The sequence below is a fragment of the Puma concolor genome, chromosome B3 (genome assembly GCF_028749965.1).
Source record: "Puma concolor isolate L17-30 chromosome B3, mPumCon1.1.hap2, whole genome shotgun sequence".
Lineage (NCBI taxonomy): Eukaryota > Metazoa > Chordata > Mammalia > Carnivora > Felidae > Puma > Puma concolor.
The window spans coordinates 64,857,776-64,881,785 of NC_141672.1; the positions used below are offsets into that span (position 1 = coordinate 64,857,776).

The 24,010-nt window shown below is 40.1% G+C and overlaps 2 protein-coding genes across 3 annotated transcripts in view; both read left to right on the plus strand.

The window, feature by feature from the left end:
* The first annotated feature begins 908 nt into the window (after positions 1-908).
* Positions 909-23,095, plus strand: SPTSSA (serine palmitoyltransferase small subunit A). The gene is made up of 2 exons (XM_086709950.1): positions 909-1,100; positions 21,937-23,095. Exons 1-2 carry the CDS (start codon positions 998-1,000, stop codon positions 22,038-22,040), a joined length of 207 nt encoding a protein of 68 aa, XP_086566076.1. The 5' UTR covers positions 909-997; the 3' UTR covers positions 22,041-23,095.
* LOC147580027 (uncharacterized) overlaps positions 1,294-24,010 on the plus strand; it is a 228,004-nt gene continuing 205,287 nt past the window's right edge. The window contains exons 1-2 of one of the 2 annotated variants that reach the window (XM_086709945.1): positions 1,294-2,685; positions 10,309-10,438. The gene's annotated coding sequence lies outside the window, so the exon portion shown is untranslated. Of the gene's footprint in view, positions 2,686-8,812; positions 10,439-24,010 lie in introns of those variants that run through there. The other variant, XM_086709944.1, reaches the window with a different exon arrangement.

Consider the following 24,010-nt stretch of genomic DNA (forward strand, 5'->3'; position numbering starts at 1 on the left):
TGCAATCTTGCTGGCCCATTTGCCAGTGGGAATTTATGGGCATTTACAAGTGCATCTCCAGGAGGTATCACCAACCCACAGAGGGATCTCAAGCAGCCTGTCATCTACAGAGCCCACCAGATCAGGGTCCATTTCCTGGCCTTGACCTGTAGGGTACCTGTAGCTACTAAAAGAGGTATGCAGATATTCATTGTTAATGTAATCTCTTTTGTCTTTAGGTTAAGGAGTGCAGGGGGATATGTTGGTCTATGTGTGTGTGTGTTTGTGTGTGCTCGGAGGAGGGAGGAGGCAATATGTGCATCACTTCTTCAGAGACGCCTTCCCTGACCTCTTTGGTTGGGTGACGTTAGCCTCCCCACCCTCAGAGCGCCTTATTCTCCCTCTCTGCACGGGTCACAGCTGTTGTTGCATTTATGTGGTTAATGCCCGTTTCCCCTGCTAGATAGGAAACTGCTCGAGGCAAGGAACCCATCACGATCCTGTTAACCCCCGTGGGATGCCCAGTAGGATGTCTGAAGCATCACAGGCATTCTACGAACAGGTCTTCGACAAACGTTTCTGGGGCGAACTGGGGCTGCCGACCACCCCCGGTCGGCCTACCGCTACCCCACCGAGGACTAACTCCCCGCCCACCAGCGGCCCGGCCAGGCGGGGCGGGGTAGGGCGCGGCCGGCGGCGCGCGGCAGGGCGCTCTCGCGGGGAGGGTTCTCCCGCTCGCGTGGGCGCGGCCCCGGGAGGAGAGGGGGAAACCAGGGAGGGAGCGGGGCGACGCGTGGCCACGGCTGGGCCAATGAGCGCCGGCCGGGCGGGGCTCGCCGCCGGCTGCCTGGGCGCGCGCGGGGCTGGGCGTGCCAGCGGGTGACGCGCCTGGCCGGCCGGGCCAATGGGCTCGCGGTGGCGGGCGGGCGGGCCTCGCGGCCGGGGGCTGTAGGACGCTAACCGGAGGCCGGCCGGACAGACTGACGTTCGGCTTCAACGAGGAAGGCGCGTGGCGGGGATGGCGCTGGCGCGGGCCTGGAAGCAAATGTCCTGGTTCTACTACCAGTATCTGCTGGTCACGGCGCTCTACATGCTGGAGCCCTGGGAGCGGACTGTGTTCAGTATCCTGCCCAGGCCGCGGGCGCGGGGGCCGGGGGGCGGGGGAGCGGAGCCGGGCGGCATCCTCCTGGGCCCAGGCGCCGGGGTGGGGGCGGAGAGGCGGCTGTGCGGGGACGGCGCGCGCGCGGACTCGCTTCTTCGCTGCGGGCGAGCGGGGCGGAGGTCTCGGGGCCCAAGGGCGGCGGGCGTGCGGCTGGGGAGGGTGGGGGGGCTACATCCCTTGATCCGGGGTCGCCGGTGAGTCGCGTTGCCGAGGTAGAAGCGGCTTTATTACTGGAGGAAATCCCCTAGGGCGATGTCTAACCTGGTGCGTCCTCGCCGGCACTTCGGTCGCGCCTGCCTTTGGTTTCGTCCCCTTTGCTTTGGGAGGCAGGGACCGTGGAAGTGGAGCAAATCGCTCCTGGCTTTGGACGCCTTTGACCTTTAACTGTCCCTGAGTTAGCTGACTTTGGTCCTAATGAGAATGCTAACCAGTTTACTAGACTTTTAAAATCATGTGAGTTTGTGTTTGTGACACCCCAATAGTTTTTTAAAAGCAGTTTGTTGTAGCTTTTTGGTCTCCAGGATGGGGAGTTTAAAAAGTGTTTTATTCATTAAGTTGCTGTTTTCACAGTCGAGCCCAGAAAGGAATTTGTGGTTAGTTGTAAATAGTGTTTGAAACTGTGTTTTCATAGATAGCTAATAAATACTTGTTAAAGACTATTGAATGGTCACTTGGAGCCAAGCAACTGTGCTGAGCGTTTTGCCTGTGTCTTAACCCATCTAACTTTCATAACAACCTCACTTAATAAGCAAAGTTGTGTAAATAGGCTTTCTGAAGCCTGTGATGTTTGTGTTTTCATTTGCAGAATATAGTAATAATGAGCTGTAACTTTTTTTTTTTTTTTTTAAATTTGGGGGCCAAATATAAAAAATATTTCACATAACATGTACTTCATACGGGGTTTCTCTTTTTTTAATTGAAGTATAGTTAACACAACGCTACACTAGTTTTATGTGTACAACAGAGTGATTTGACAACTCTGTACATTACACGGGCTCCTTTTCAATGTGGTTTAGTTTGGAGTAGCTTGAGAACAGCTTTGCAAATGCATTGTTGCATTCTGGTGGAGTGACTGAGATCATTTCCTTCCAAGCATTAATAAGTGTGCTTATTTGTGTTGAACTAGCATAAGGTTGTACTCAGAGCTGTTTTTTGTTTCAACACTTTGGAGGACTTTTAAGCTGCTTACAAGAAAAATTATTTATTTTTATTATTGTTTCTTTCCAAAGCTTTCCAGCACTTAAGAACCATATTTTTGGATTTAAAGTCTGGATGTAAAGTGTGCTCTGATTTCCTGCACCATTTATTTGTAGCTGTTTAGTCTTACTCTAAGTTCTATAGGTTAGAGATCAAGTCACCCGTGTAAAAGGTATACTAAGTATAGAAGCACAGACTTTTTGACTCGGTTAAAATCATCTTTTTAAAAATTTTTTTTTTATTTTTAAGGTTTATGTATTTATTTACTTAAGTAATGTCTACATCCAACATGGGGCTTGAACTCACACCCTGAGATCAAGAGCCACATTCTCTTCCAACTGAGTCAGGTAGGTGCCCCTCAGTTAAAATCAGGGGCTCCTGGGTGGCTCAGTGGGTTGAGCGTCTGACTTCGCTCAGGTCATGATCTCACAGCTTGTGAGTTCGAGCCCTGCATCAGGCTCTGTGCTGACAGCTCAGAGCCTGGAGCCTGCTTTAGATTCTGTGTCTCCCTCTCTCTCTGCTCCTAACCCACTCGCATTCTGTCTCTATCTCTCTCAAAAATAAATAGACATTAAAGAAATTTTTTTTAAAAAAGAGCCACATTCTCTTCCAACTGAGTCAGCTAGTTTCCTTACTTAGATAATTTCAAAAACCCTCATATTCAACTGGGATTGACCTTCCAATTTACAACAACCATTAACTTCTAGCTATTTCATTTCGGAGAAATAGAGAAGCAAATTCAGATGTTTAAGGATGCCTCTAGAAAAATAGAGGTGCCCCTCAGTTAAAATCAATTTAAAAGTGAATTTAGGATTGCCTGAGTGGCTCAGTCGGTTAAGGGCCCCACTCTTGATTGCAGCTCAGATCCTGATCTCACTGGTTTGTTCGACTGAACCCCCGTGTTGAGCTCCATGTTGACAGTGGTGAGCCTCCTTGACATACTCTTTCTCTCTCTCTCAAAAATAAACATTTAAAAAAAAGTGAATTTAAACAATGTTGCACTAAATCGACACTCTTTAAGTAGGAGGTTGAATGTAGAGCTCACTGTCAGAGTCCATCAAAAGTTTTACTCTTGAAAGCTTTTGCTTGGATACATGCTACAGTGTCAATGGTATTAAGGTTTTCCTCTTATATTGCAATAGTAATAGTGTCCTGTAAATAAACCAGATGATGGCTCTTTGGGAGGGGGGTGGTGGCATAAATTATGAAATGAAATATAATGCGTCTGTAGATTTTTGACTTCTCATTGGTTTTTGTGATCAAGTGTTTTGTTTTTAAAAAACTAGTGAGAACTGCAACAAACTAGCATTGGGGCTGTAGAACACTATGGCTTTAAATCTAAGATTAAAAAGATATTATTTCAAAGTTCACATTATTGAATTAACCAAGGTGGAAATGTAATACTTTTGACATATGCCAGTCTTAAATTACTATCAGCTGTTGTGCTTCTATTCCAGTTGAACTTCTAGAGTAAAGTCAGGCATTTAATTATTGTATACGATTTTGGAACATTGATTTGAAATTGAATCTTCATTCTAGGGCGGAGGAAGAAACTGAATGAGGAAGCTGGATTCCCCCCCAGTTATTAGGAACTTTAATTACTGTGAAGTAGTTTGAATTTCTTAAGTTCATCAATAATTAGTAAGTTTCATATAGAACAGTTTTGTAGCCAGTTACATGGTTTTGAAAAGAGACATATTTTCTTAAAAATTGCATTGAATCCAGTCATTGCTGCTAGCAAACTAAAATTTCATGTAAGAAATTTGGCTGTCTGAAAAATGGTCTCTGAGTTAAAGTCCTAACTAAAGACTCTAGAAGAAGGTAATTGCTCTAGTTTACATGTCACTGCTGTAATTCCTTTAATAAATTGAAGTTGTCCCTGTTTTAGGGAAACTGATAGCCTTCTATTAACTACTTCTGTACATTTTTCTAGAGGCATCCTTAAACATCTGAATTTGCTTCTCTATTTCTCCGAAATGAAATAGCTAGAAGTTAATGGTTGTTGTAAATTGGAAGGTCAATCCCAGTTGAATATGAGGGTTTTTGAAATTATCTAAGTAAGGAAATTGTTACAAAAAATAATTTTAAATATGTTTTTTAAGGAAATGCATCTGTGTCAAGTCAGGCCCACTGCAAATGGTTCTTGAAAGAATAAGGTTTAAAAATCCGTTTTGTAATTGTACCATGCTAGGGCCCGTATCCTAAATTTTCTCTTACTTTAAAAAAAAAAAAATTTAATGCTTATTTTTGAGAGAGAGACAGAACGTGAATAAGGGAGGGGCAGAAAGAGAATCCAAAGCAGGCTTCAGGCTCTGAGCTGTCAGTACAGAGCCTGACATGGGGCTCGAACCCACAAACCGTGAGACGGTGACCTGAGCCAAAGTCAGATGCTCAACTGACTGAGCCACCCAGGCGCCCCCTAAATTTTCTCTTATCATCTGCTTTCTGTTACCATATTTGAAATGATAATTAGCTTTTTGTTTGTCAACCAGTACTTGAACATTTTCCATGTGCAGACATGGTATCTGTCCTGCACTAGAAGGGGACGTGACACCTGATTAAAACAGAAGGTAACAATCAAGTGAATGGAATAAGGGCAGAGTAGTATTACAATGAATACTACAGCAGAGCCTGCAGACTGTAATTCATTGAGCTCCATCTCCAAAGTAGAAGTTTTAACATGTTTCAAAAGCCCCCTTTCCCTACTGGCAGCCATCAGTGGGAAAGGAAAACACCAGGTTTTGTAACCAAGGCAAGTTTTGTAACCAGTGAGGCACTCCCTGTAGTGTCTCACTGAAAAACATTGTAACCATGCTGCTGAGAGGTACAGAAAAATTAAAAATATCTTGTTAAAATAATTTGAAGAATAAGTAAAAGTTATTTAGCTTTTTTTTAAGATAAAAAAGGACTTTATTCTGTAATCACTGAGCTGTATTTGCCATCTTTCTATGACTTCTTATGTTTCCATGACATTTTATACTTCTATTTATTTTAGGCAAAATGTGGGCAGTTTTTTGGTTTATGTTAGGAATTAGATTTACCCTGAAAGACAATCTGTGTTCCTTCAAGAAAAGAAATTTTCTAAACCACAGTGCTGGGCACATAGATAGTGCTTGAGAAACATTTGTTTGTATATTGATTTGTCATTTCAAAGGAATTGCAGAAGTACTTAGGAATGGTAAAAGAGACCTGATTTTAAAGCGGATTTGGGTAGCTTTGGAGCTTGGCTGTTGCTGGTGAAAAAAATTCAGTTCTTGGAGAGAATTCAAATTAAAAGAAGCAAAAAATACTATAGAGTGAAAGAACTTCTTTGATTTATTTTAAAAAATGTTAACAAAATTTACTTTGTTATATATATTCATTTGTAAAATATGTATGTTTGAATTCTGCATTTCACAAGAATTAAGTGCTTCCTAATTGCCAGATACTATTCTAGGTAGTGGGGGTATGACTGAACAAAACAGATAAAAATATTTATTCTAATGCCACTAAATAAAAAATATAGGCTATTAAATTGTTATAGCTCTTCTAGAGAAAAACAAAACAGAAGAGGATAGGAAGTAGGAAGGAGTGTTTTTCAATTTTAGCTAGAGTGGTCAGGAAGGGCATTTGGAAAGATTTTTTTTTTACTTTTTTTTTTTTAACGTTTATTTATTTTTGAGACAGAGAGAGACAGAGCATGAACAGGGGAGGGTCAGAGAGAGAGGGAGACACAGAATCCAAAACAGGCTCCAGGCTCTGAGCTGTCAGCACAGAGCCCGACGCGGGGCTCGAACTCAGGGACCATGAAATCATGACCTGAGCCGAAGTCGGACGCCCAACCGACTGAGCCACCCCGCATACCACCTAGCATACCACCTAAGCCCCTGGAAAGATTTAAGCTGGCAGAGAATTCCAGGGGAATGAGCATTCTAGGCAGAAGGGACAGTAAGTATGAATGCCCCCAAACACCGGCTTGTCTGTGTTTGACAGATAGCCAGGGGCCAGTGTGGCTGGGGCAGAGTGGAGGGTCGCATCAGTAGTAGGAGAGGAGGTCAGATGGTCAGATCCTATAATGTTGCCTAGGCACTGGATTAAGACTTCAGGAGATGAGGGGACGTGCTCATACCTTTTGAGTAGAGTCCCTGAAATCTAGTAACAATTTTCTCATTGATATTTTAATATTTAATAAACTAGAGAAATAAGCCATAAAAACATACATTTCTCCCTGAGGCTCAAAGCTCTTTTCATTTTGAATGGAAAAAAATGCATCCTAGAACCGTTTTTTGGTCATTATTAATGTACTGAGTTCTATAAGTTTCCAAGAAAATGGACTATGTCTTCAAGGAAATTAGAGCCAAGCTTTAGGAAAAATTAGGATTTACACATGTTCTCAGATGGATCCACCCTGGGGTCATCGCAGTAGAGTGAGCTGGGCAAAAAGTCCTTGGGATGCAGGGCAGGAAGAACGTGGGGACTGAGAGTGCTCAGAGAACTTTCAGGGAGGTATCTGAGTGTTTTGGTTTTTCGTTTTTGTTTTTTCTCCCCCCAGATGGGAAGAGGGTGTGGCCTGGGATGCTGAGGTGTGCTGGGATAGTGAGTACGCCAGGCTGACTGGCTGGAACAGGGATTCTTTAAGGCAGAAGAAGTGGCAAGTGAAGTTGAGAAAGCAGGTTAGGGCCTTTTATTAATTTACCAGATACTTCTGGGTGCATACCTTGTACCAGATACATCTGAGCAAATGAGACAAAGATCCCTTCCTTGTGGAACGTTTATAATTGCATTACATAGTATGCTAGGTGATAAGCATTGTGGAAGACAGAGAAGTAGGTCAGTGGGATAAATGTGCAGATGGGATGGAGTTGTTTCTAAAGAGGATATCAGGAGAGGCTTCCCTGAGCAGCATTTGCGTAAAAACATAAAGAAAGTGATGGAATTAGAGAGTAGAAATCTAAGGGAAGAACATAGCTGGCAGAGGGAATAGCCAGGGCAAGTCCCTGAGTCCAGAGCCTGCCTGGCACGTATGAAGGCCATCACCGAGGCAGGTGTGGCTGGAGCAGAGTGACCACGGGGGAGAGGGCAGAGTCTGTGGAGATCCTGGCGGTCATGGTAAGGATTTTGGCTTTTAATCTTAGTTGAAAAGGATGCTCTTGGAAGGTTTTTGAGAGGAGTGATCCAGTCTGACTAAGTTTGAAAAGGTTTACTTTAGCTACAGGGTTTGGGAAAGATTAAGGGCCATGAGGGGAGGCAAGGGTAGAAGCAAAAGTAGGTATTTTGGATTGGGGTAGGCTTTGCATGATAATGAAAAAGAGAGCATTAAAAATTTAAAGGTGTATGCTGTGTCAGTAGCAGCTAAGTTAATTTATTTTTGTAGATTTTTGCTGTATCCTCAAATGCTAACAGCTAGAATTGAGAAGAATTTTTCTTTGCATCTCAATATACTAAAGTATTTTAGAGTTTAGAAAATATGAATTTTTAAATTGTAAATAAAAATAGATCATACATCCTGATGGTTCAAAACTCAAAAGGCACCAAAAAGGTAGGTTGTAAAAGTCTTCTTTCCACCCAGCCACCTCAGGACAACCCATGTTCCCAGTTTCCTGTGTATCTCTCCTGAAGTATTCTGTGAAAACCTGGAAAATGCACTTAAGCTGTTTTTAATAGCGCCTGGTTTGGTAAAATCAAGGTTTTTATAAGCCAGGAGAGAGGTGTTTGAGGTGTATATTTTGCCTTGCCATTTTTGGAGTCACTAATAATTAAGTTAGTATTTTTTTCTGTGTATTTCCTGTGTAACATATTTTTGTAAATAAACACAACAAACAAAACAAAATTGACCAAGAAACACTGTATTTTGGCCAGGGGGGAGCTTTAGCTCAGTGTCTCTGTCTTTGGCAGAGCTTCCTCTGAGCTATTCAATAGAAGGTATTATCATTAAAACCCCAATTCACCAGAGTCTTCTACTAGAACTTTGTTCTTAATGAGTACCTCTTTTGAAGAAAATGTTTGTATGTACAAAATCCTTTGATACTTTAAATAGAGTTCCAGTAAAAATCAGCATGTGGTTTGATGATTAGGCAAAAATATATTTTTTTAATGTTTATTTGTTTTTGAAAGAGAAAGAGCATGAGTTGGGGAGGGGCACAGTGGGAGAGGGGGACTGAGGATCCAAAGTAGGCTCTGTGCTGACTGCAGAGAGACCGATTCAGGGCTTGAGCTTATGAACTGAGAGATCATGGTCTGAGCAGAAGTCAGACACTTAACTGACTGAGCCACCTAGGCAAACTTGTTAATATCAGAGAAAGTTACTTCTAGAAAGATATTTAGTAAATCAGTTTAATGCCTTTTAGAAAGATTTATCAAGGTGTCTTCAAACAAAATGTGATTTCAGAATAATGTTGAAATAGCCCAAACATTGCCTTCAGACTTAAGGAGAAAAAGAATTTCTTCCCACTAGTCTTCAGTCTTTTACATTTCATGCCATTTTCTTTTGAGATTCCTTTTGTAGAAATGAATGCAGCTCTCTGTTACAAGGGAGGGCTGAAGAGGGGGAAGCAGAGGTAAGAATAGTTGTAACTGATAAATTAATGCTTCCAAGCCTCCACCCCAGTGGTATTTAGACTTTTGTGTAGCCCCTACAAGAACAAAAAGTAATGGGTATTATCTTGTTCATTTAAGTTGACATTTGAAACATTTCATAGTAAATTTAAACAGTTACAGTGGATTTAATTCCTTTTCATATGTATTTTATTATTTTATGTGTATTAGAAAGTGCAAGTAGGGGAGAGGGGCAGAGAGACAGAGAATCCTAAGCAAGCTCCATGCTCAGCATGAAGCCTGATGTGGGGCTTGATCCCATGACCCTGGGATCGTGACCTGAGTCAAAATCAAGAGTCAAACGCTCAACTGACTGAGCCACCCAGGTGCCCCTATGATTGTATATTTTTGTTAAAACCTTAATACTATATTTTTTCTTGTATAATTCATAGAAAATGTTTATCGCATAACCTATTTGGAAACACCAGTCCTTATTGTGAAGCTAATAGGCAAAATCAACCTTAATTTCTGTCAGAAAAAGCTCAGTGCCATTTTTCTGCTCAAGCAATTGTTACATAAACACTTTTACCCCTCTTGCCTTTTTTTAAAAAAATTTTATGACTTTATTTGACAACCAGTGCTTATTTCTCATCGATATTGACTGTAGATTTAAAAAATTTTTTTTAAATGTTTATTTATTTATTTATTAAAAAAATTTTTTTTTAATGTTTATTTATTTTTGAGACAGAGAGAGACAGAACATGAACAGGGGAGGGGCAGAGAGAGAGGGAGACACAGAATCTGAAATGGGCACCAGGCTCTGAGCTGTCAGCACAGAGCCTGACGTGGGGCTCGAACTCACAGACCGTGAGATCATGACCTGAGCCGAAGTCGGACGCTTAACCGACTGAGCCACCCAGGCGCCCCAATGTTTATTTATTTTTGAGACAATGTGAGAGACAGAGTGCAAGCAGCGGAGGGACAGACAGAGGGAGACACAGAATCCGAAGTGGGCTCCAGGCTCTGAGCTGTCAGCCCAGAGCCCGACGTGGGGCTCAAACTCATGAACCATGAGATCATGACCGGAGCTGAAGTCGGATGCTCAATTGACTGAGCCACTCAGGCGCCCCTGACTGTAGATTTTTGAAAGTGGTGACAGGTCCATAGATAACCAAAGTATTAAAGCTTGTTTGGTGAATCTTCATCCTAATGTTTTCTGGACAGCCACACATGGGTACGCCCTGGGCCATTCCTCATTCCTTTGACTCAGACGGCTTTGTGGAGCCTGGTGTCAGTGTGCACATCTGGACTTCCCGTCTCTTCATGGCAAATTTCCAGACTTTTGGCATGCTTCTTGAAGCCTACTCCATGGGTGTGCTTTTAAGTGCTGACATTGTATTATCTGGTCACTACCTCGTTGATGGCAGAAAGGCCCTTCTCACCATCCTTCTTTGTAGGAGCCATTCTGTCAGGCCCAGGCTGGGAAGCTGTCTCACTTCTGGATTGAAATTATTAAATGGATAGATCGATGAAGCTTGTAGCTGTGCCAGGAGTTTGTTACCGAGGTGAAATAAAGTACAACTCAAGGTAGTTACTATTCCTTTGTTTGCTGTCCCAAAAATTATTTTATACCCTGGGGAAATGCATAATTTTGGATTCAGGAAGTAAAGTGGTAGAAATGAAGTTGCAAGGGGGGATGGGAAGGAGAACTAGCAGATCATGGTAATGCTCAGATCAGGCTTTAGGAGAGTCAGTGGCAGCTGAAGATCTGTAAACCCTTCCCTTTAACAGATCCTAACCTTCTGGAAAGTCTGCTTGTATCTCCAAGGCTCCTGTGCTTTAGTTCAAAGACAGCTGCTCTAGCCTGTTTTACCCTGCCTTGATGTTGGGCTGGCTAAGTGAAAATGTTAGAATATCCCTTATCTATACTCCTTTGGATATTACAATTTTTTCTTTAATAGCTCTCAGGAAAGATGGAAGATGAAGAAAACTGTATTACACAAGAACTGTGTGTGTGTGTGTGTGTGTGTGTGTGTGTGTGTGTGTATGTACACTTATGACCCTGAGATTGAGTCACATGCTCTACAGACTGAGCCAGATAGGCATCCCATCCACTACAAATTTTTAAAGACTTTGTGACCCACCCCCTAGGCTTTAACATTTATGGTACTTGGGAGCAAAGATAAGATGGATTCTTTTGTTAAAAAAAAAAAAAAAAAACCCCAATGCTCAAATTTAATAATTAAAACTATATGTTCCAGAAGATCTACTTAATAGAGCATATATACTTTTCATAAACTGGAATGCTTAAAAAATAGTAGTTATGAAATGATAGAAAGATAGTATTTACGATCAATAGCTATGAAAAGTATAATTACTTTTCTAATTCTCAGTTGGTTGAGCGTCTGACCGGCTCAGGTCATGATCTCACTGCTTGTGAGTTTGAGCCCCGAGTGGGGCTCTGTGCTGACAGCTCAGAGCCTGGAGCCTGCTTCAGAGTCTGTGTCTCCCTCTGTCTCTGCCCCTCCTCCACTTATGCTCTCTCTGTCCTTTTCTCAAAATAAATAAAACATTAAAAAAAAAAAAGAATTACTACTAATAAAAAAATTTTGGCCATCACATGTGTTCCTGAAAAAATCCCCAAGTTATAGGGTTTATGGGAAAATAGCACTAGAGCACTCAAAATCTATACAACTTAGTAAGCAAGCACTAACTAAAACAATAATTGACATCTTGGGGGGATAACTTGGATAGCCCAGGCAGGCACGGTGGGGGCTGCCTCAGAGGACATTAAAAATGCATGGGCAGAATTGACTGGAAATGCTAAGTAGTGTAGATGGTGTGGGCTGCCATTGAAGAGGTACAGGAAGGAGTTCAACCTGCCACTAGCTAAGAATTGTGCTAGCCTGGAGGTGTGCTTTTCTGGAGAGGGAGCCTGGGTGCAGATACTAACTTTTAATTTTCTTTTTTTTTCTTTAATTTTTTTTAACGTTTATTTATTTTTGAGACAGAGAGAGACAGAGCATGAATGGGGGGAGGGTCAGAGAGAAGGAGACACAGAATCTGAAACAGGCTCCAGGCTCTGAGCTGTCAGCACAGAGCCCGACGCGGGGCTCGAGCTCACGGACCACGAGATCATGACCTGAGCCGAAGTTGGCCACTTAACCAACTGAGCCACCCAGGCGCCCCACTTTTAATTTTCTTAAAATAGGGCTCAAAGGATTCTTGCCTGTGCAGCATCTAAGCTAAAGGATGTTTCTTGCTGAAGGTTATAATTCTTCTCCCACTTTATCTGGCTCCCCTAATTTATGAAGAATCCTGTATGAAACAGTACAGCTCCTATGTTATGCTAGTCATGGGTGAGCTAGCTGATATTGCAGGAATGTATCACAGCAGAACAGATTATATTTCAGAGCAGGCTGGGGGTTTTGTCCCCTTGATCCTGGGTCTCAAATCTGCATGAAATTAGAAGCTTTAATTACAAAGGTGCACAATGATACACAGCCTGGGTGTCTCTGGGCTCAGAGCTGCAAACCATTTCCAGGACTTCAGTTCAGAGTTGAACATGATCATTGGTGGTTTCAGCAGCATGTTTTTTTGTTTCTTTAGTTTGTCATCAAGTTGTAGTTTCTAAAGTCAATTTCCATCCTTTGATGTAATCATACTATGCAAAGTTTAGAGAATGTGCTTTGCTTGCTAAATATTAAAAAAAAAAATTTTTTTTTGACGTTTATTTTCGAGAGAGAGAGAGAGAGAGACCGACCATGAGTGGGGGAGGGGCAGAGAGAGAGGGAAACACAAAATCTGAAGCAGGCTCCAGGCTCTGAGCTGTCAGCACAGAGCCTGATTCGGGGCTTGAACTCACAAACCACAAGATCTTGACCTGAACCGAAGTGGCATGCTTAACCGATTGAGCCACCAAGGCGCCCTGCTAAATACTAACTTCTGATGCTATTGTGATGTCCTTTAAAATGACCCATGGATATCAAATTGACTAACATACACAGGACTGTAACAGTATCAGTATCTTATACTTGGTTTTATTTTGAGGTAACCAGAAAAGTATCAAGAGATAGTTGATATATTTGGTAAAAATGCACTTTCTTAACATTTCTCTTGGTGGTGATCTCCAGGTGTTTTTTTTTTTTTAAATTTTGATTTGAATATAGTTAATATACAGTGCTATATGATTTTGGGTGTGCAATATAGTGAACCAGTAATTCTGTACATTACTCATTACTCATCATGATAAGTGTGCTCTTAATCCCCATCACCTATTTCACCGATCTTCCTACCCAACTCCCCTCTGCTGACCAGCAGTTTGTTCTCTCCAATTAAGAGTCTGTTTTTTTGGTTTGTTTCTCTCTCCTTGTTTGTTTCTCTCCTTTGCTTGTTTGTTTTGTTTCTTAAATTATACATATGAATGAAATTATATGGTATTTGTCTTTCTCTGATTGGCTTGTCTCTCTTAGCGTTATACTCTCTAGCTCTATCCATGTTGCAAGTGTCAAGAATCAGTGCATTGAAATTATTTAGATTTGTGAAGAGGTATGAGTTGTACCTGCTGGAACAGAGGTCCCTGGCCTTTTCCCAATGAGAAACTACTTTTGATTTCTCCAAAGTCTTGTGAATAGGTTACTAAGGTAGGCGGTGATAGTGCGGTTACTGGCTGGGACGGAAAGTGTTAGTTGCTGTGGTCTTGCTTCTGATGTACTGTACTTATCTTCAAAGCATTTCCTCTCTTTGTTATCAGGATTTTTTTTTATTTTTATTTTTTTTTATTGTAAGTCTCTGGGAAAAGTGTTGGATATGGCCCTTATATGAGCAAAAGAAATCTTTTTTTTTCCTATCTAGCTGGAAACTTATCAGCTGATGATTAGTTGGGGTTTCCTGTTAAAGAACAGCAAACAACATACAGATATATGGTTTCACATCTATTTGCTTTTAAATCCACTGAACCCATAAAACATTTATGTTATATCCAGGTTATAAATAACCTGATTGTTCATTCAGTCCTTGAACAAACATTTATCTTCAGCGCCTGCACATATCCTGGCACATTATCTGCTCAGTTCTTGAATGATTTATGAAGCACCTGCTTTATCTAGCAATGCATTACAGCTGCAAGCCAAGGGGCGGCTGAGCCAATGTACTCTGGCCCTTAAGCACTTAAAATTCAGTGGTAGAGGCAGTTACAAACACACACATTTTTTTTTTTTTTTTTTTTTTTTAGTTTTTGAGGTTTTTTTTTTTATATTTCATATTTTGCTAACTTTATACTTCTCGAATCATATAGCCCCCCTCTAGAATGTCAACCCAGTTAATTAGTGTACTGCTACTGGTATGTATATCTTTCAGACAACAGTAAGGGTTTTCTTAGATTATTCTGTCATTTTGAGTATTGCCTTCCAATGTATGCGTGTTATAAAACATTGATTATTTACATTTTTTCTCTGTGTGTATGTGAACCAAGATTACATCAGGGGTGGATGAGAGTTGCCTAAGTGCTCTCTCCATGCAGGTGGTATTCTAAGATGTTAATGCAGGAAGTGGCCTCTTTTTATGGAGAAGAAACTGTTCCAGAGGTATTGTGATGTCTGAGAATTGTACTGTAAATTAATAACAAATTGGTAGCAGGGTGACCTTGGGAAGTTCCCAAACATTGTGTAAGTCATGATGTTAAGTGCCTATGGCCTCAAACAATAGGATTTTTTTTTTTTTTAATTTTTAAAATGTTTGAGAGAGAGACAGCGCAAATTGGGGAGGGGCAAAAAGGGAGGGAGACGCAGAATCTGAAGCAGGCTCCAGGCTCTGAGCTTTCAGCACAGAGCCCGATGCAGGGCTCGAACCCACAAATGTGAGATCATGACCTGAGCTGAAGTCTGATATGCATAGAAGAATTTAAAGTTTTGACACTTTAGTGTTCACAAATAGAGTTTAAGTTTCAGATTCTTAGAGTAGTTAACTCACTGAGCCACCCAGGTGCCCCTCAAATAATAATTTTAATAAGGATTGTATTGCCTTTTGTTGCAGAATAGATTTGATTCAAAATTCTCACATGAACCCTGAAAGGTAGGTGATGTGTGTCCTTATTTTATAGATAAGGAGACTGGTGATCACAGAGTTTTTGACACAATCAGGAATTGGCAGCGTTACAGCTCAAACCTAGGTTTTCTCCAGTGTCATGGTGTTTCCAGAACTCATTTCTTGTGCTTCACAGTGTATGGAGTGTATGGAGTATACTTTAAACTTTGAGAGGTGTATTCAAGAATGTGATGGATTGAGAAATCTGATCAAATGCCAGATAGCAAATTATAGGTAGTATACTCTCTGTGAGGAAACTTCTAAGGAGATGAACATCACACATTCCCTAACCTTGCAAATGTCACAATAAAACCAGTACTCAGTAAAACTACCATTTTAAATGGTGTCAAGCATAATCTCAGGGAATGTTCAACTCAGTTACACTGGAGCTGTTTCAACTACATTGCTTAAATTGGCATTTGTAGAAAGCTACTCATAAAAGGGGCATTCTTTCTGCATTTTTTGCAAGGTGGTTATTAAGGGTCGTAAAAGTTCCTCATGGACCCATTGTCTACTTATTCACCTAGTGTGAGTTGTGTAGTCATGGTTTAGTTAAGTTGGTTTTAAATATTTTCTTATGTTTGAGAGCTTTAAGATAATTTTTGGGAATAATTTTGACATTTAATGGTACAGAAAACTTACTGTTAAAGCTTATTTAGTTGCTGTGATTCTGGAAATAATTAGAAATAGGATCAGAATATAGAAACATTTGGGGGGAGACACAGGATAAAAGTTAAATTTAATAAGTGGCTATGAGTGAAAGGTTAGGTTAAGTTTTTTTTTTTTTCCTTTAATTTTTTTTTTCAACGTTTATTTATTTTGGGGACAGAGAGAGACAGAGCATGAACGGGGGAGGGGCAGAGAGAGAGGGAGACACAGAATCGGAAACAGGCTCCAGGCTCTGAGCCATCAGCCCAGAGCCCGACGCGGGGCTCGAACTCACGGAGTGCGAGATCGTGACCTGGCTGAAGTTGGACGCTTAACCGACTGCACCACCCAGGCGCCCCTGAGTTTTTTTTTTTTTTTATTATTATTATTATTATTATTTTTTTTTTAAATTTTTTTTTTTTTTTCAACGTTTATTTATTTTTGGGACAGAGAGAGACAGAGCATGAACGGGGGAGGGGCAGAGAGAGAGGGAGACACAGAATCGGAAACAGGCTCCAGGCTCTGAGCCATCAGCCCAGAGCCTGACGCGGGGCTCGAACCCACAGACCGTGAGATCGTGACCTGGCTGAAGTCGGACGCTTAACCGACTGCGCCACCCAGGCGCCCCTTTTTTTTTATTATTAAATAATTCTTTGAGCAGTTTATAAATTGGCATTTTTGCATCTAGTCTCAAGTGACTTTCAGTACTTTTCTGTTTATCATGGCCAGAATTGAGAATTGTTGATTTCTGAGAGCTAAGACTTTCTTTTTTTTTTTTTTTTTTTAATTTTTTTTTCAACGTTTTTATTTATTTTTGGGACAGAGAGAGACAGAGCATGAACGGGGGAGGGGCAGAGAGAGAGGGAGACACAGAATTGGAAACAGGCTCCAGGCTCTGAGCCATCAGCCCAGAGCCTGACGCAGGGCTCGAACTCACGGACCGCGAGATCGTGACCTGGCTGAAGTCGGATGCTTAACCGACTGCGCCACCCAGGCGCCCCATACTTTCTATTTCCTAGTGGCAAAGTAGGCCCAATGATGTCTAACTCAAATTTTGTAAGGGAGGAGAATCCTTCACACAGAACAGTTTTTAGTCTAGTACTGTATGTAGCTTCATTTTCCTTTACAGTTCTTATTAAAAAAAAGTTATTGACTATTCAGGCATACAAAAACTCCATAAAGAATAATATAGTGAATGTGCATTTACTACCAACTAGGTGAAGAAAAACATTACTAATACATTTGAAGCTCCATTTATACCCCTTCTAAGTTGTTTCTCCTTCCTTCCTCTCCCCATTTCACCTTACCGAGTAGCCATCCTGAATTTAGCATATATAATCATTATTTATTTCCTATTGCTTTTACTCCATATGTATATGCATCACAGCATAATGCTATATAAGATCATGAACTCTAGTATCTTATATTTTAATCAGGCAAAAAAAAAAAAACCCTTTTCAAGTTTGGTAAGTTCTTATTTCACTGGCAAGACATAACATTTTTTAATGTTTATTTTTGTGATAGAGAGAGAGAGAGAGCGCGCGCGCGAGCACGAGTGGGGGGAGGGGCAGAGAGGGAGACAGGATCTCAGCAGGCTCCTCACTGTCAGCTCAGAGCCCGACATGGGGCTTGAACTTGCAAAATGTGAGATCATGACCTGAGCCGAAGTTGGACGCTTAATTGACTAAACCACCCAGGTGCCCCGCAAAACATATATGCATAGAGGAATTTAGAATTTTGACACTTCAGTGTTCACAAATAGAGTTTAAGTTTCAGATTCTTAGAGTAGTTACCTGTTAAGGTAATTTGTGCATGCTTCTTAACTGATATATTCTCCATACTAAATTAAAGAATTATAATTAAATTTATAATATAAAGAGTATGTAATATAATCATTCAAATGACTGTTTTTAGTAATCATTTCCTACTTGATTGAATTTGAGCCAGTGACCTGAAGATCTTTACCATTTCCTTTACTTGGTATGTACACTTAAATAAAAGCTGTAAAAATCTAAAAAAACATTTTGAAAATACGGTATTGCCTAGAAATGGACTTTTATTTTTTCTGTAGTCACTATAAAGTTTTTCACCACAGTAATATGTGGAATATGTAGAAAGCACTGCAATGAATCTAGAATCAGTGTTTCTTGAGCAATTTCATTATTCATCAAATATTTATTGAGTGTGTGTTACGTTAGATGTTGGAGATACAAAAATAATAAGACATTGTTCCTGTGCTCAAGGAGTTGATAATATGGATGAGATAAATACATTAAAAAAAATAGGTAATGTCAAGTGATAAGTGATTATATGAATAAAGAGCTTTATGAGCAGTAGGGCCAGGAGGTTGGGAGTAAGAATGGGAAAAATATGAATGCTAGAGAAAGCCTCATAGGAGAGAGGGTAACTACCCAAGCTCTAAGAATGATTGGGTTTTACCAGAAGGAGTAGGATTTTTCATATATACGAAGGTATTCATAGTGGTTAAGAACACAGATTTTTGGAGTGTGACTGATTTGGTTTGGAATTGGTTCCATTGCTTCCTCTGATTTTGAGATTCAGGGTTACTTGAACTTGCTGGAGGATTTAACACAGTGTTGGGCGCACACTAGACATTCACGGAATAAAAGCTGCTATTACCACACTATTATCCTGACTCCTGTTATTATTAAACCATAAGCAGAAGCAGAGCAGTATGAAAATATACAGCATTTTTTTCTGAGACTCACGTAATATGGCTGTGAGTAGGATATGTTTGTCGGGGGAATTATTTGGAGTGTTGGAAGGCACAAGGGAAAAGTAGTATAGTAGGTGGTGCTGTTGGTCTTCACCTCAACCCCCTCTACTGGCTGATGTGTCTCTCCTCTTTTGTCTTCCACCTGTCCCATTCTTCAGAGTATTGGCCTTCGCCAAGGCAGCTGTCTTATCCAGGTGGGTTTTTCTCACCCAGTTCTGCAGCCAATGATTGACAGATAAAGGGACAGAAAAAGTCAGGCCTCTTGCCTCAAAGCAAAACATGTGGTCCAATTCATGCTCCAGAGCATCCTGTGGGAACTGAGCCCCTGAACCTGCTTAGCTTTTTCTTCCTGCTCTGTTTTGCTCTACTCACTCCTTTATGCTAAAACTCCCTCAAGAATAACTTGTACAAGAATCTCTGTCCCAATCTCTCAATTTCTGTCTACTTCTATGGACTCCAACCTAAGACAGATACTTTGGACTAGATTGGAAAGGTCCTTGGATGTTTCGGCTTACAATTATGCATGCTGTCCTGTAACACCGGGAAGCCTATCTGCACTGACAGCAGAGAGCCCGACAGTGGCTCAAACTCACGAACTGTGAGACCATGACCTAAGTTGAAGTCAGATGCTTAACTGACTGAGCTACCCAGGAGCCCCCGGAAGCCTAATGTATTTTGAAAGGATCACTTAAGTAAAGAGTGGCATGGAAAGTGGCTAACAGCCTAGAATCAGAGCTTTGGCATGATTAAGGAATGATAAATACCTCAGTCATTTATTATCGATTAGGGTAAGGGAACATGAGATATAAAAGTCATTTGTAGGGGTTGGGAAGAACTGAGAAGTCTTAGATAATTTGAATCTGGGGAGGAGGAATCAAATTTCTGGATTTAGTGACTAGGCAAATTGTTAATAATTATGTCAACTATTTCAAATAGTTAAAAAAAAAAAAAGACAGACTCCTAGAAAGAGGTAGTTTTGGAGAAGGTTATTGAGTTCAGTTTTGGCTCTGTTGAACTTAGGAAGTACCTCAGAAGTTTCATAGGTGAAAATGTTTAGCAAGTTGTAGGAAATCCCTGTCTGCAGTACAGAAGGTGGGTTCAGGTCAGCAACATTAAGGTGATTGTTCAGGCCATAAGAGTTTGTAGGGTCCAAGACAAAACATTAGGGATTCTATTTTGTCATTAAGAATGTTTTCAGCTACAAGTATAACAGACATTTTACAACTTGTTCAAGAGTAAAGAGACTTTATTGGCTTGTATATCTAAAAATCCACTGGTGAGGTAAGCTTCAGGTGTTTTGATGAGGTTTCTGGCTCCATTTTCCTGTGATTATTTTTGTTGCAATAATAATGTGGCAGCTTTGTTCTGAGTTGTGCTTTCCTCATGGAGGCAAAGTGACTCCAGTGATTCCAGGACTCCATCAACAAACTGCATATTCCATAAGGAGAGAGAGAGAGAGAATGAATCTGTGTTCCTTAATTCCTGGTAGAAGTCCTAAACTTTGAGCTGGCTGATCAGTTTTGAGAGTGGGAATTATTACAAAGATAATTTCTTTTTTTAATGTTTATTTATTTTGAGAGAGTGCGTGTGAGTGTGAGCCCACGTGAGTGGGGTAGGGGCAGAGAGAGGGAGAGGGAGAATCCCAAGCAGGCTCCTCGCTATCAGCACAGAGCCTATGCGGAGCTTGATCCCATGAACCATGAGATTGTGACCTGAGCCGAAATCAAGAGTCTGACGGCTAAGCAGTTGAGCCACCCAGGCGCCCCAAAGAGATGGGTTTTCTAGTTGGTTAAGATCAGTCGGGGCTGGAGATGGGAAAGGTCAGGCCCATCCGGAGAATGTGACTGCCAGTCTAAGAGTAGTGGTGGAGTGTATGTTTGGGAGAAAAGCACAAAATTCACTCTAATTATCTTACAACTGAGGGACAGATAGGGAAAAAGAGCCAGTGACACAGGAAAATGGTGAGAGAAATGGGAGGAGAGTCCTGGAGAAAAGAACCTTTTTAGCTCAGAGTGGGAAGAGTTTTGAAGAGGAAGGACTGAAATTGTCCATTCAAATAGCCATTAGATTTGATAGGTGGCCATTGGGGACCTGAGAACTGTGTCTGTAGCCTGCAGGGGTAGAATTTATATGGTTGGGTGGGTGATGGGTAATGATATGAAAGTAATAGGCATTTTTTTTTTTTTTAAGAAATTAAAGGGTATATAGAAAGTGGTAGCTTAAGAAAGAACTGGATTAAGAGAGGCTAAGAAATAAATTAAAAAAATGATTATGGGAGACTTCATCCATGTTTACTGGATGAGGAGAATGAATTTAGGGTTTGAGTTGGATAGCTTCAGTTTGTGCTCTGCCTCAAAAGACAGCTAAAAAAAAAAATTTTTTTTAAGGTTTATTCAATTTTAGACTGAGCACAAGTGGGGGCGGGGCAGAGAGAGGGAGACACAGAATCTGAAGAAGGCTCCAGGCTCTTAGCTGTCAGCACAGAGTCCAATGTGGGGCTCGAACTCACAAACCATGAGATCATGACCTGAGCTGAAGTTGGATGCTTAATTGAGTGAGCCACCAGGCACCCCAAAAGACAGCTTTTTGTAGGGCCCTGTGTTTTGTCAGGCTCTGATGAATAACAGTCATGATAAACATCTCACAAGAAAGCTGTTAGAGCAAGCAAGATAATATATAAAAGAGGTTTGTCAACTGAACTGTTATACAAATATTAGTTGGTAGGTAAGCACGTTGTTTATTTAAACCCTATCTTCTTGTGCAAGAATGTAAGGTATTATAGAACTACTATTATGTAGAACTGAAAGGTATGAAAGACAAGAGTGGGGGCAGGGGAGAGAGAGAATACGAATGAATGAATTCATAAAATGTGGTCCCAATTCAGAAGCAGTTATTCCTTTTAACATGGTTACATGACAGCAAAGCAAAAAGCCCTTAGATTTGACATAATTTCTGTTAGCAGTATTTTGTGTGGCCCAAGAGGAGGGCCCCTCGTTGTTTTGAACATATACATTTCAGTTCCTTTGGAATGAGGACAAAGGAACACAAAACAGATGTTTATTGTTTTGGTTATCAAGATGACTTTTATTGGATGTTGCAAAGTTTAGTGATAATGATAAATGTTTAACAGTAGCTGGTTCTGTCACCTTATGTGTCGTTAGGTATATATGATTGATCTTAGCTGAGGCTTTAAAGCCAGCACTTTTAACCAAATAGTCTAAATAGTTCTAAAATTCTTGGATCAGGTGTTCTTATTATTAAAGTTGGTAGACCTTTTGAAGTCATGAAATGCAATTTTATTCCTATACATTTCTGTTTCTTAGGTTGAACAGCGTCACTTTCTGCTTCAGTTGAAGCAGTCTGATGTTTTGAAGCATAAATAGGGGAATAACAGTACCTGTCTTGGAAGGTGATAGTGAAGATTAAGTGAGCTACAAAACTTAGAATGGTGCCAGGTGCATTAATATTAGTGGCTAGAATGGATAGTTCTTGACATATATGAGAAAGCACTAAGTGAGTGAGTGGGTACTTCAACATAAAACAGTTGAAAAAACTTTTGGGATTTACTTTTGAATAAATTAAGAAAAAGTAAATTGTTTCCTTAACTATGACTCAGATTCCATGCTGGTTTCCATCGTGGGGATGGCCCTGTACACAGGATATGTCTTTATGCCTCAGCACATCATGGCGATATTGCACTACTTTGAAATTGTACAATGACCAAGACGTGACCAGAATTGAGCGGTTCCTTGGGGAAGATCCACCTTCTGAAGTTGGGATGAAACTTCATCAGATGTCCTAAGAAACTCTACTAGATGTCAACATAACTAACCCTATGAATATAAAGACTAAAATTCATGAGTAGAACAGGAAAATAATCCTGACTCATGTGTTGTGTTCTTTATTTTTAATTTTAAAAGAGGCTCTTGTATAGTAGTTTTTGTGTATTTTAACATTGTAGTCATTTGTACTTTGATATCAGTATTTTCTTAACCTTTGTGACTGTTTCAATATTACCCTGTGGAAGCTTTTCTTAATGTAACTTTGAGTACATTTTAATTGCCTTCTATTTCTAAAACCCAAAGTCATTAGTTGGGCTTTACTGTTCTTGCTATTGTATGGCACATACATCTGCCTGGATATATTTCTACTCTTGACCAAAGTTTTGTAAGAAACAATACAAGATTTGGGGCAGGGGGATGGGGAGGGAGGATATTTTATTGAGAACTATTTACAAAAGACTTAATCTGTAAGTTTGAACTCAGGAGTACAGTTTTAGCTATCAAGACTCTACTCTTAACAGCTTTTGCTTTAAAACTATTAAAGTATTTCTTAATAATGAAAAAGAAAGATCTTGCTAAAGTTAAAATAAGGAACATTTCACCTTTTAAATATTTAATTTTTATGTGGACTCATTTCCAGAAAACTTTGGTGATGATTCTTGTGACAAAAGCATTAAATAGCATTAATAGCATTATTATGTAATGCTTATATACCATAGAGTTTTTAGTAGAAAGTAAATCAGTTTCCTCTGAGGGTTATTGTTAACAATGTACTTGCTTAAATTTAGTTTCATGATTGTACTGGGTGCTGCAAATGCATTTGCACATTGCAATAAGATATGATGAGATGAATTGTTAAAAACTAGCAAAAAGAAATGTCAACTTGGTTAAAATCCTTTCACTCTTTGTATTTTTTTTTAAGATTTTTATTCCTTAAATGTAAAATGACTACCTAATTTTTTGATGTAACTCATTAAATTCAAAGAAAAATCAGCTGATGTAGCAGTATATTTTTTCTCCAGTTGTTAAATATTGATCTCGTACTTACATTTTTCTGAATTGATTGTTGTGGACAAGTAAGCAGTAAGTATATCTTAAAATGTTTCTCAACATAAAAGTAATGCTAATTAGGAATAGACATTTTAACATGCCTCCCATAATAGTTTCACTGTTTTAAAAAATGTAAGTATTTTTGGCTCTCAGTTTTAAAGACTAGACTTTTGAAGTGTTTTCTAGCCTAGAGGTATGGAGTTTAGTGTCTTCAAAGAGTCCATTTATATCGTCACTATTAAATAGGGATGGTGAAGATAATATGTAATTATTTAGTTTCAGTATTCATACTGTCTCATATTGACGAATATGAGGATTTAACTTTGGATTTGTTCAATTAATGCTCAAATTTGGCTTTCCCCTGTTGATGCCTCGTAGAGAACCATTGACAAGTGGATGTCTAATATCTGTATCTCTGGTGAGTTGAAGACAGGGTAAGTTGAAAATCACTAGTTTAGATGCGTATACAGATGACTTATCCCAGCCCTCTACTCAGAAATCTTTAATTCATCCTTGCTCTTCTCCAAAATCCATTAAATTGCTGTTGTGTAGCTGGTGATTGTTACGATTTACATGACTACACTGGTCTGTGAGATAGATGGAAGAGAAGTTTAGCTTTACAGAGGATCTTGAGGAGAGCCAGAAAGAGAAATAGGAACGGGTCCATTGAGAGGTAATCAGAGCAGCATTCTCTCCACCAACTGAAGCAAGTCTGGTCTGTTTGTTAGTAAATAATGAATTGGGAAATCATTCTACTTTATCTGTTTACAAGAAGGTACTTATTAGTGCGCCATGAGTTTCTTACATTTCTGTATGTCTTCCAGACAGAGGTACTGAATATTTTTTCTGGAATATTTT

Excerpts from the sequence above, each read along its gene's own strand:
- SPTSSA (XM_086709950.1), top strand. The coding sequence starts at position 998 with ATGGCGCTGGCGCGGGCCTGGAAGCAAATGTCCTGGTTCTACTACCAG. Across the intron at positions 1,101-21,936 it reads CTGGGAGCGGACTGTGTTCA|ATTCCATGCTGGTTTCCATC; the intron begins GTATCCTGCCCA and ends ACTATGACTCAG.